The following is a 12,781-nucleotide window of genomic DNA, read 5'->3' as shown; positions in this document are numbered from 1 at the left end:
GATGTAGAAAGTGAAAATGAAGCGCATAAATCGCTACCATAGTATTATAAATGTTTAATTAATCAGTAGTGAAAAGTTTTAAGAATAAGTCATACATCAAAGGAAAAACCCACAGCTTTAAAATTGTACGTACCACTTAAGCATCCAGATGCTGTCAATTAGTTGGTTTGTCCTTGCAATTTCATACAAGGTCTACCAAAATCAACTCAAATAATTAAGAAAAGTTCTTTCACGTATATACATATGTGACATTCTGGTCATGTTAATTTACTATGCAGCATTGGCTAAAAATATGGTTCCTCCATGTGGGTTGGTGATGTTGTACCACATGCCAAGTTAAAAGTTTACTAGAAATATCAAAAGTTAACTAAATATTCAAAATGGTTTCTAGGATTGTAATAACTCTTCAATTTAGTTTCTGAGATTTAAAATTGATAAAAGTGATTTATGAGATTGTCCAATGTCAATCATTTTGGTCCTATAAAAAATCTCTGTTAAATTGAATAAACCACCCGTTTAATTGGAGGGGCTGATTTGATAAGAATACCATCAATTTGACGGAGTTTTTCATAGAATTACCAAAATGATTGATGGTGTACAATCTCATGTACCATTTTTATTGATTTTCAATGAAGGACCAAAGTGAGGAGATATGACAATCTCAGAGACCATTTTGGCTAAAAAAACCTTTTTTTTTTTTTTTTTTTTAATTTTTATTTTTAAAATCAATTGGGAGGGGAGACCGAACTTAGAAAGCTTTGAACATTAGAAAGAGAAAGTAGACCGAGAACTATATATATAGTTGGTCAAAAGTCATACCCTTGTTATGGTCACAATAAACTTGAGCATGATCAAGAAATTGACTAATGATGTGTTTACTTATTAGTAATGGCGGAGTAAGAAATTGAAAACTTAGTAATAACGGGAAGTAAAGAATGAGAATCAGGTCAATTACCTCATTGTAAATCCAATTCTTAGAACTAACAAAACATATAAATAAGAAGCTCCAAATTAGTAGTGTGGTAATTTACCTTTTTGGTGATGTAAATGAAGGACAATGAAGGAGATAGAACATACATGTTTTGCGTTTATTACTCGATTTCACCTAGGCAATCCATATGTCATATGCCCGGTCGGAGGTACACAAGAGATTAATTAACTGGAGCCACGAACTTTCTGGATATATTTAGCTGTGCATTGGAGATTTGGAGGTTAATATCTAACTATGATATGGTCTAATATAGTCTAACGGTTTCTGGTCGAACTTGATTATACATTATACTACTCTTTGTTTTTGTTGATATACATACCGTTAAATTAGCATGTATAATCTAACTTAATGGCTTAATTTAGGAGTGTAATCTAGGGTCTGATGCACATACTTGTGCTATTAATGGAGAAGCGTAATCTTACCATTCAGAAAATATATATACATCAGTATCTGTAATTCTGTTGTTCATGTGCCACGTGAGGTGAAAGATATACACATCGTGACATGCAAATTAGGGTTTGTCTCTTTCTCATTATGCAACACCATGTGTTTAATGTATTAACTGTTATGTGAGAAGAGATAGACGTTTATGTACAACACTTGATGGTAGGGTTTCTATCGTGTTGCTGCACATGCATATGTATTACACGTTACGTCACATTCAATAGGTATTTGTCAAATTAATGATGGAGAATTGCCATCACATGGCGTTTGAAACGCAAATGCATGTGATCGAGAAGTATATATGCACGGATAACGGAAGCATGCACCATATGCATCAAACCCTAGCAACAATTTATTGTCCATATCATCATCAGTCGCAAATATTGGCCATTGATTTCAGCGGTTTGTGAGTTCAGTTATGGTGAAAATGATGCGTACTAACACAGTAACACTTGGGGTTGGGTGATTGATTAGGCCACTGTCTGGTAGGCTTAGCTTAATTTGCAAAACTGTTCAACATGGCTCAGAAAGCAAGTGTCCAAATATCCAGAAAAGCAAGCTCCTCATATAATATATATATATATATATATATGTGTGTGTGTGTGTGTGTGTGTGTGTGTGTGTGTGATGCAGAGTGAGTGAGTGAGTGGTGCAGACATACGCTAACATCTGTCTTCCGACATGTGCAATTGGTGAAAGCCTTGGCCTCTGCCTTGTTGACCATGAAGAGCAATCTAAACAACTTCCGATCACACAGTTTACACTAACAAAAGAATAGCTTCAGTTGATTTTTACTAGGGAATGAGCACAAATAGGACAGAAGGTACACTAAACAAAGGATAAAAGAGTACTGAATCTTGAAATTTGTATACGATTTATTATTTGTTTAGTGTATATACGGCAGACTTACATATAATAAGTCATTGCCAATTCGATCTATGCATATTAAACCCTAATTCTTTGTTTTGGAACAATTAGCGTTATGATATATATTATCTAATGATAATAAGGTCGTTGGTGTAGATCGATCACTGAGACGAGAAAACTGAAAGCATTAAGGCCCACAAAATTTCTTGCAAAGATCCTCTGTTTTCACCTCGACTAGACAAGGTTTCAATTCTTTATGAACTTGACATCAAATCCAGGTGCAGATGCAGAATAAAGTTTCTGGACATAAAGGTAAAACCCACATGCATGACCACTTAATTTGCAAAATGGTTGTTTCTATTACACACCACCATATGTATTGGACAAGGTTACCCCCATAGCTTTAAAGTCACTCACTCTATATCTATATATAGTTTGGCTAATAAAATGGTATGTATCTTCTTGTTCATGTGATGGCAGGTTCATGTGATGAGAGCAATAGATCCGATGAACTATATAACCAATTGAAAAAGAGAAGATAATAAACATGAAACATATAATTTATACATTTGCTGTTGTTAACCCATCAATGGTTGGTCTGGAATGAACGGAATTTATCAGCAAAAAAAAACTACAGCAAGGTGAACTTTGTTGCAAATGAAAACATGAACTGATATCAATAAATTTGGAGTTAATTTGGACAGGAAATTCCACGTGGCAGGTAAATTAAGTGTAAATGTGAGTAGCTCCTAAAAATTTACCATCTTCAGTACCTTGTCTTCAGGACCAGATTATTTTACCATGGGAGGATAAAATTTTGAGCAGGTAATGAGTGTCCAAACGTATTCGTAGGGTATCTCTCACAAAGCATACCCCCATGCATTTAGTTCTGTATCGAACTCCACACTAGTCCCAGCCGTTATGAGAATTGCCCTAAAATTATGTAGCTGTATCGAAATTTTCTCCTATCTTGTTACTAGGAGGGTTGAGCCAAATTTACTCTCTGCCACTGCCGCACATTGGTTTCAGTACGGCAATTGCCAAATGGTGGAAATTAACTTGAAAACCACGCGGTTTGAACCCTAAAAACCACTCTCTCAGTCCCCAAAAACTGCATTAATTGATTCTACAAACAACAGATATCGTGAGAGTCCCCAAAACCACTTAGCAGCATGCATGGTCCCAACAGCTCTAAAATTGTCAGCTATTGTCATTTCAGGTGTGATGTTGACTGACTTCTATTTATTCTTCTTCAAAAACTATCAGACCCCCACTCCCTTCCTCTTCATTTCCTCACTACTTCATCCTTTCAAACTTCATCATATCATAATTTCCTCTTTGTAATAATTCTCTCTTTCCTCTTTCTCTCATAATTTCATTTTCTCATAAATAATACAGTAGTGTACTATTTACTACTAGCTAGTTTTCTTATATAAATATTAGTAACATTAATGCTAGAAGAGTTCATAACTTCGTACTCTCCTTTTTGTTCAGGAAAATGGCTTCCTTGACGATTCTTGTAATTGGGTTTCTCTCACTTGTCTCTTCTGTTAATGGCTACTATGGAGGTTGGTCCAATGCTCATGCAACCTTTTATGGAGGTGGTGATGCTTCCGGCACGATGGGTATGCCTCGCTCTATGATTTTGATTTAATCAACCAAACGGTTGTTAGCACTATAAAATATTCATAATGTACTCCTTCATTCGTTACTTATTTTCATTAGACAAAACTGCATGATGACTATTTCGGAGTGCCAATAACAGCAGCTCTGTCTAATCACTTATGGTAAAAGTAATACTTATACTTTTCTGCTATTTCTACTCTACTTATTTGGGCAAGCAATTAATTTTATAGGAGGGGCTTGTGGATATGGGAACCTATACAGCCAGGGTTATGGGACTAACACAGCAGCTCTAAGCACTGCACTGTTCAACAATGGCTTGACCTGTGGAGCATGCTATCAGATCAGGTGTGTGAATGATCCACAGTGGTGCCTCCCTGGCTCCATCATAGTCACTGCCACAAACTTCTGCCCACCAGGTGGCTGGTGCGACCCTCCCCAGCAACACTTTGATCTCTCTCAGCCTGTCTTCCTCCGCATTGCTCAATACAAAGCCGGGGTTGTCCCAGTTTCCTACAGAAGGTAAATTAAATCTTACACATGCATAATCCAGCAAAGTTTAGGGTTCTATCAAAAAATGTCTAGGTGTTATTAGTAGTGGAACCACTTATTATTACTATATTTTATTTTGTCAAGTTTCCGACTTGTTTTTCCGATGTGTTTTGTAGGGTTAGATGCAGGAGAAGAGGAGGCATAAGGTTCACAGTCAATGGACACTCTTACTTCAACTTAGTCCTTGTGACAAACGTTGGTGGTGCTGGTGATGTGCAATCTGTGGCCATCAAGGGCTCGAGGACTCGGTGGCAAGCAATGTCAAGAAACTGGGGCCAAAACTGGCAGAGCAATTCTTACCTCAATGGACAAAGCCTCTCCTTTCTTGTGACCACCAGTGATGGCCGCAGACTGGTTTCTTACAATGTTGCCCCTCCTAATTGGTCATTTGGTCAGACATATACTGGGAGACAGTTTCTCTATTAGTTAATTATATATCTCTTTGTGTGTGGTTAAAAAAGCTTGTTTTACTATTCCAGTTTGTTTAGCTACATGTGGTAAAAATGTAAGGGTAAAAGATGAAAAAGGTTTGCTTATAAGGTAAAAATGGAAAGGGTTTGCTTCAAAGTGAGTGACCTTTTTCATTAGATTATAGATTTATGAGTTTTTGCAGGTCATGGCTGGAATTATGCTGAAGCCTCATGGCCATATCTGCTAGAGAGAGAGAGAGAGAGAGAGAGAGATCTAGCTAGAGAGAGAATCTGTATGTAAGGCAGTCTGGTAGTGGAAATTTACCACCCGCTGTTAATTCATGAAGTTATGAATAATAAAAAGAAGAGGGGTTTTTTTTTAAGAATTACTACCAGATTAGCAAATGTTATAAACTTGGGCTGACTATTGCGCCCCTTTTAATTACATTCAACGCGGATATTAATCTAAACTACTCTAATATATGGACGAAATTCGAACAGTGTAAAAAGAGCATGGACACTGTTCTGACGAATTGACCTAGTCAAGATCTACAATTACATTCAAGATTATAACTGAGTGTAAAAGATGGAGCCTACTTTGTCTGAAAGAAAAATCTTTAACTTATGCCTCGAAAAAAGAAGGAAAACCCCAAAAGAGAGTACGTATATTTTGTCATGTATCATCCATTTTAAACGCTCAACTGTTAAAAACAAAAACAACAGAAAGTACGAATGGAATAGAACATGGTGTCTCCAATCTCCATTCATTCATTGAGTGGTTGAAAAGTGCTTTATGGGATAGAAGATTTTAACTCAGTTAGGTAAAAGTGAGGAATGTTTTTGGTGTAACAGATATGGAAGGCAAAGACACCGACACTATAACACATTAATGGAGCCAGTGCTCAAATAAGAGATAGGGATAGGGTTGGGGTTTCAAATAATTGCTGCAATTAATCTCTATGGGACTTCTGATTACATTTTTTTATTTGGTCCTAAGGTAGGTAAAAGTGAGGACTTCTGATTACAATTAATCTCTATAGGACTTCTGATCTAATACAAAAGGGAGATTCATGGCTGTCATCTCCTTATACTTATCACCACGTGACGTTTATATCATGAGAAGGAAATATATATCGGTTGTATGCTAATGTCTTAAATATATTGTATAGTGTTAATTTTAAACAATATATCCCTCATTGTATGCTAGGATTCCCAAATATATGTTTTTATGCTTTATTCTGAACACCTTCATTTATCTCGTAATTGCACTGGTAAGTTGTATCACATCAAAGTCACAACCACATTGACATCTAGGCAAGCTGTATGCAGAATGCAGATACCAAACTGCGATGCAAATTTTCAAGTCAGGACAACCACATTTGACATATATATATAGCTCGAATCTTTTGGAATTTTTGGTGCTTGCAATTTTATAAAGTCCAAGGAAAAACACTTATCCCGTGACTTGTGGGAGATAGAACCGGTTACGCGGCAGATTTTCTCACGGCATTAGCTGTGGCGATTTTAGACTTAGATTTGGGGTAACTACTTGATCCGAATTTGGAGTGCATTGATGATTAGTTTGTAGGTCCTTATGGACTTATGGTGCGTGATAGTAAAAGGGCACCTAATGTTTCATCAAACTGTGTGAGCCAGCTCACCAGCTGGTTGGTTGCATGACATGTATGGCCATCAAGATCACAAAGCCGATAGTGTTCCACTGATCATCAATGCCAGCAACATGCAACTCCCAGAAATGCTAGAATTAACTGTGCGTTGTGATCGGATCTGACCATGCTTATAAAATCATAAAATAACAACGTCCAAAGCCGACTCACACGAGCATGCGCAGCTGATCTAACAGTTTCCCATTCAACACAACTAATGGCCCTTATTTTAAGTAGAGTGGACTGATTTTTTTCAAAGACTTGTTGGTTGGGACTTGACCTTTGACTCAAGTGTAGGAGGGATTTTCGGTGTGTCCAGAATACAAGGTAGTACACCAAAGTCATTATACAAGTGGAGGATACTAGTGTAGAATTATCAGAGAGACGGGCCATACGGCCCACTTCCAAGAACACCGATACTGTCCCCAACTTGGTAATTACCATCTGCACAATCTGTCAGGTGTGGAGTTTTATCATAAAAGACCTCGGTGTTAGTTAGAGTGGAGTTATGATATTTAAACCATTACTTATCTTTAAGTATGGACGATGTGGGATTCAACAACTAGACAATAAATTTTTTCTTCAATTATATAATGACATGTGATGTACCACCCCGTGTCTAAGCATACTGAAAATTTTCTCCAAGTTCAAGGGTATTCTTAAGTACAACTAGCGGTATATTCCTTTATTGATATCTCTCGAATAAATGCTACATGTAACACGTGTTGGGAGAAATATTAATAAAAAAAATGTTGTTTTCACACATTTTTTTTTAATTTCTCATATACTACTATTCATTTATCACCATTGAATTGAATAAATCAAACAAAATCTATGAATTGGATTAAACAGGGACCCTTGTGTTGGGATATTTCATGGGTCCAATTTGATACATGAGGTCTATTTGATGGTAAGTGGCGTGCAGATGAAGTGGTCTTCGGGATTGATGCAAGTGGGCTTAAGCCCATAAAATGGTGGTATACTCTTACAAATTCAGAGCCCAACCCAATGTTAGCAAAACAAAAAGAAGCAAAAGCAGAATCCAATAAAACTGAATCCAACGGCGACAAAACTTGGATGCAGAGCGTCATAGCAGCAATGCCCAATCTAAAACTCTCAAGAAACTCACACCTGCCATATGTATTCAAACCAAAGCTCGTACCCGCCTCCATTGACGACCCCGTCAAGCTTTTGAAGAAAGCAGCCGATACCAAGAACTTACGAACAGGCAAAACAATCCATGCCCATCTCATCGTTTCCGGTGAACCTTCCAAATCCGTTGATATATTTCAAGCAAACTCTCTCGTCAACTTGTACGTAAAATGTGACCAAGTTTCAATTGCGCGCCACCTGTTTGATTGTTTGCCCAAGAGAAATGTGGTTTCTTGGAGTGCCTTGATGGCGGGGTATTTACACAATGGGATGGCATTGGAAGTTCTTGGCTTGTTCAAGACAATGGTTTCGGTGGACGGGTTGTGCCCGAATGAATACATTTTTGCCACTGTTCTTTCCTCTTGTTCTGGCAGTGGGAGAGTTGAAGAGGGGAAGCAGTGTCATGGCTATGTGTTGAAGTCCGGGTTGCTGTCTTATGAGTATGTTAAGAATGCACTTGTTCACATGTATTCGAGTTGTTCGGAAGTGGGATCGGCTATGAGGGTTTTGAACACTGTGCCAGGTGGTGATATCCTTTCGTATAATTCAGTTATAAATGGGCTTTTAGAACATGGGCATGTAAGAGAAGCAATGGAAATGTTAGGCATGATGGCAAGCCAGTGCATGGATTGGGATAGTGTTACATACATTACTGTTTTTGGCCTTTGCGCCCATCTTAAGGATTTAAGATTGGGTTTGCAAGTTCACGGACAAATGTTGAAGAATGATATAAAGTGTGATGTTTTTCTTAGCAGTGCAATGATTGACATGTACGGGAAATGTGGTAAGGTTTTGAACGCAGTGAAAGTTTTTGATCGCTTGCAAGAACGGAACATAGTCTCTTGGACGGCAATCATGGCTGCTTATTTCCAAAATGGGTATTTTGAGGATGCATTAGGTGTATTGTCGAAAATGGGAAATGAAGACATTCTTCCAAATGAATATACTTTTGCTGTCTTGCTTAACTCGAGTGCAGGTTTGTCTGCGCTAAGACAGGGAGACCTACTACACACCTGTGTTGAGAAGTCGGGTTTCAAAGACTATGTCATTGTTGGGAATGCTTTGATCAATATGTATTCCAAGTGTGGCAACATTCAAGCAGCAAATGTAGTTTTCTTGGATATGACATGTCGAGACTCTGTTACCTGGAATGCAATGATATCTGGATTCTCCCATCACGGGCTTGGCAAGGAAGCACTAAATGTGTTTCAAGACATGTTGGCAGCAGGAGAATGTCCTAACAATATTACTTTTGTAGGGGTTCTCTCTGCTTGCGCGAGTTTGGGTTTGGTGCAGGAAGGATTCTACTATTTGAACCAGTTAATGAAACAGATTGGCATTGAACCTGGCCTAGAGCACCATACTTGTATTGTGGGGCTCCTCAGCAGGTCTGGACAACTTGATCAAGCTGAGAAATATATGAGGACTATGCCAGTCAAGTGGGACATTGTTGCCTGGCGAACTTTGCTCAATGCTTGTCATGTACATAGGAATTACGGTTTAGGTAAGCAAGTAGCAGAGGTTGTTGTGCAAATGAACCCCAATGATGTGGGAACGTATACGCTATTGTCAAATATGTATGCCAAGGCAAGGAGGTGGGATGGAGTTGTAAAGATTCGGAAATTGATGAGGGAAAGAAACATCAAGAAAGAACCTGGGGTGAGCTGGGTGGAGATAAGAAATACTACCCATATCTTTGTTTCAGATGATAACATGCATCCAGAGTCCAGTCAGATACATGAAAAGGTCGGGGAATTGTTGGCCAAGATTAAACCATTGGGATATGTACCAGATATTGCTGCAGTACTACATGATGTGGAGGATGAGCAGAAGGAAGATTATCTTAGTTATCACAGTGAGAAGTTGGCTATAGCATATGGCCTCATGAAAACGCCTACAAATGCACCCATTCGTGTTATTAAGAACCTGAGGATATGCGATGATTGCCATGCTGCCGTGAAACTTATTTCAAAAGTCACAAACAGGTTGATAATTGTTAGAGATGCCAATAGATTCCACCAATTTCAGGATGGGAGATGTTCTTGTGCTGATTACTGGTGATAACGGTGAAACCTTTAATCAGAGTGGATTACCACAGAAGAAACATCTTATGTGTCATAGAGATTACTCCATGACAACCTAAGCATTCTGAGCTTTCTTTGCAGAGGTCCATGCTATGTAAGTACTAAATAGTTTATTAAAAAGATTATGAAATTCACGCTCCTATGCAATTTTTTTCAATGGCTAAAGATTTTGATTGAGTGTCTACCTTTCAGGTGAATAAATCGGTTTCACATATAAATTGGGAACTAATCTTTTTTGCACTCAGACGATCATCTATCAGAATTGGAGCTCAGGTACTTTGTTTTATTTAAGGGAACTTTAACGAAAAGTTTTCGGTGGTGTTCACTTTAACGAAAAACCATATTTTTACACTAAAAAGTCAATCCTGATACCATTCACTTTACCCTTTATTTTGTCCTTATCGTTAAAACTCAAAGTTTTCAAGTCCTTTAATCATTTGTCAGCTTCCGTTGCAGATTCTATTCAATCAGAACAGCATTAAAGTTTCTTGTATAGTATCTGTTAGAAGTCAAATAAGGGTTCTTTTTGTTCAAGTTTTCATTAGTAAGAAAGAACTATACTAAGACGTTAAAGTACAGAACACAGATGCATGAAATCTTATAAACTTAATATAGAAGAAAAAAACGATTCAGCCAAAGCTGGCCTCCATAACTTTTACAAATTCATTGAACCCTATCCTTCCATCTCCGTTTTCGTCAAAGGTCCTGATCATTTTCTGGCAGTCTTCTAGCTTTGATCCTTCCTTTAACCCCAATATACAGAGAACTCTCTGTAACTCCCTTGCATCGATAAACCCATCTTTGTTCTCATCAAACACGTCAAAAGCTTCTTTCACTTCCCCCAAGCTCGGCTCCTTCTCATCAAACAGCCCTGAAAGCTCATCGGAACTAAACGTCTCCGACAGTTGCTCACCTTCTGGACTGCAAAAAATTCCCAAGTCTCCCATCACCATATGCACATCTTCTCCTCTCAAACTCCCATCATCACCTCTCTTCTCAAAGGTCATCTGTGATCGCCTTGGCTCAGAAGCCAACTTCTTCTGATCCAAAACCTTTGTCGAGTTACAACAACTCTCTTGGGATTGGAGGAGAATAGACTGAAGCCTTGAAAAAACACTCTGAACTCTACTTAAGCAGTTAGAAATCGCGTGCAACAAGATTGCATCGATCAAAACGAAGAAGGGTAATGTGTTAGAGTTAGAATCAGTCGACGACGATGTCTTCTCCATTGTAATACAGTAGTATAGGCTGAAAAGCATGGATGTTGGATATAAACAGCAGAAACTAGAAAACCAAGTTAGAGATCTCTAAGTTTGACAAAGCTAATACAGAGGGAGAAAAGATTAGGGTATTGATTTACATTAAGGATCGTACTTGTGGAGGGAAAGATAGGAGGGGAGGTGTTTTATAGGGACCAAAGATTGAGTCTTTGTGTTTGAAGCCATCAAATCCGAAGTGGTCAAGCCCCGCAATATCAAGGAAGTTGCTTGTGAGTTGCTGATGCAGGTCTTTGGGAAGAAATGGTGGAAAGTTGATGGAGAAATGATCACCTCAGAAATTAAGAAAGCTAATAAAAAAGACTTGACAATTTTGAGTTTTAACTATGAGGACAAAATAAAGGGTAAAATGAATAGTATCAGAATTGACTTTTTAATGTAAAAATATGGTTTTTCGTTAAAATAAATAGTACCGGAAGCTTTTTGTTAAAGTTCACTAGATATTAGCCATTTGGTATAATATATGTTGTAAGGAAGTTTCTTTGTTTTTTGTTGGAAAGAGATGTGGTGGGTCCGGCTGGACTGCATTTCTTTAGTCTGTGTCCTTTTGGTGTATGTGGAGATTGTGTGTTGGGGAATCAGACGGCTGGTTGACTAGTTAATCAAGTAGGAAATAGAAAATGAAAAGAAATCTCCTGAAGTGGGTTTCTTGGAAATGAGGGTTTGGTTAGGGCGGCTGTTGGTTCACACTATTTGCCATTCAATTTCCGTGCGCTGATTTTTTTAAGAAAAGTAGTTGCTCATTTCCTTGAAAACAACTCTTCCTACTTTCCTGCTAATTGGGATATAAAAATGTGTTGACAAATGAGTTATTTTTGCATATTTTTCAACTTGCGATTTTATATAATGAGCATGCTTACCAGCTAATTGCAGTTGATAAATTTTTCTTTTGTGTTATTTTCTTTATTCTATGCAATTTGCAAAGGAAATGATATTTGCACGCTTTTTTTCTCCATCTGCGAACCATGTTTATTTTAGTCAATTGAGACTCTTTTTCAAATATTTTAGGGTGGTTTTACTTTTCCCATTTTTCTTAAGAGAGATTTTTTAGTATGCCAGAAGCACTGTTTGGTCCATCAATTAGTTAGAAAATTGAAAAAAAAAAAAATTGCAACCAGTTGTTATAACATTTGGTGTACCAAGTCATATTCCCTGCACGCTGAAAAAGCAAATGTTATATATGTGAAAAGTCAAGTATGGACTCCTTAGGAAATTTTAAGTTACTTTATTTGTTGGTAAAACTGCAAAAGTTGTGGAAATTGTAATTTGAGTGTGGCCTTGGAATTTTGAAGTTTCAAAGGCAATTTTCCATGTTGATATTTAGTCGGTGCACATTCCGCACACGTCGGCTTTTCTAACGTGCGAGAAGGATCCAGTAGTTTTTACGTTCAATCAGGTTCAGGCCTCCTCTTTATTTGGGCCTGAGGCCCAATATATAGGCCCAGTAGCTATTGGTTCAAGGACCCTACTGCCAATTTCTCAAAACCCATATCGCCAAACATGATAAGACGTCTACCACTAAAAGTCCCATACTTGTTGGATTGACGCGATGAGTTTTATTCGAGTGATATTCTAATAATCTAAAGTATGAAAAGGAGATTCGAATTTGAAAGTCGAGGAATATTTCTCTTTCTGAACAAACAATAAAAAGTCTAATGTTGAGATTACATTTGGCAAACTAGTCGTGTTCATATTGTTTGCGTGTCATACCCGT

General features: G+C 37.7%; 3 protein-coding genes across 4 annotated transcripts; 2 read left to right on the top strand and 1 right to left on the bottom strand.

The window, feature by feature from the left end:
• Window positions 1-3,473: 3,473 nt before the first annotated feature.
• On the top strand, window positions 3,474-5,273 carry LOC137740828 (expansin-A10). Of its 2 annotated transcripts, none has more exons than XM_088700111.1 (4): window positions 3,474-3,521; window positions 3,797-3,927; window positions 4,159-4,447; window positions 4,594-5,273. In XM_088700111.1, exons 1-4 carry the CDS (start codon window positions 3,475-3,477, stop codon window positions 4,901-4,903), a joined length of 777 nt encoding a protein of 258 aa, XP_088556237.1. In that variant the 5' UTR covers window position 3,474; the 3' UTR covers window positions 4,904-5,273. The 2 variants fall into 2 exon arrangements, with proteins under 2 accessions (XP_088556237.1, XP_068336737.2); XM_068480636.2 differs by having other exon boundaries at window positions 3,486-3,642.
• A 2,181-nt stretch (window positions 5,274-7,454) lies between these two features.
• Window positions 7,455-10,233, top strand: EMB2744 (Pentatricopeptide repeat (PPR) superfamily protein). The gene is made up of 2 exons (XM_088700520.1): window positions 7,455-9,884; window positions 9,983-10,233. The coding sequence occupies exon 1, from the start codon at window positions 7,563-7,565 to the stop codon at window positions 9,765-9,767; it is 2,205 nt and encodes a 734-aa protein (XP_088556646.1). The 5' UTR covers window positions 7,455-7,562; the 3' UTR covers window positions 9,768-9,884; window positions 9,983-10,233.
• A 144-nt stretch (window positions 10,234-10,377) lies between these two features.
• Window positions 10,378-11,177, bottom strand: LOC137740270 (putative calcium-binding protein CML46). The gene has a single exon (XM_068480120.2). The coding sequence runs from the start codon at window positions 11,047-11,049 to the stop codon at window positions 10,420-10,422; it is 630 nt and encodes a 209-aa protein (XP_068336221.2). The 5' UTR covers window positions 11,050-11,177; the 3' UTR covers window positions 10,378-10,419.
• Between the last annotated feature and the right edge of the window lie 1,604 nt (window positions 11,178-12,781).

The sequence above is a fragment of the Pyrus communis genome, chromosome 9, assembly GCF_041283825.1.
Source record: "Pyrus communis isolate YQ-2024b chromosome 9, ASM4128382v1, whole genome shotgun sequence".
Classification (NCBI taxonomy): Eukaryota; Viridiplantae; Streptophyta; class Magnoliopsida; order Rosales; family Rosaceae; genus Pyrus; species Pyrus communis.
This window is presented reverse-complemented; position numbering and strand designations above follow the sequence as displayed.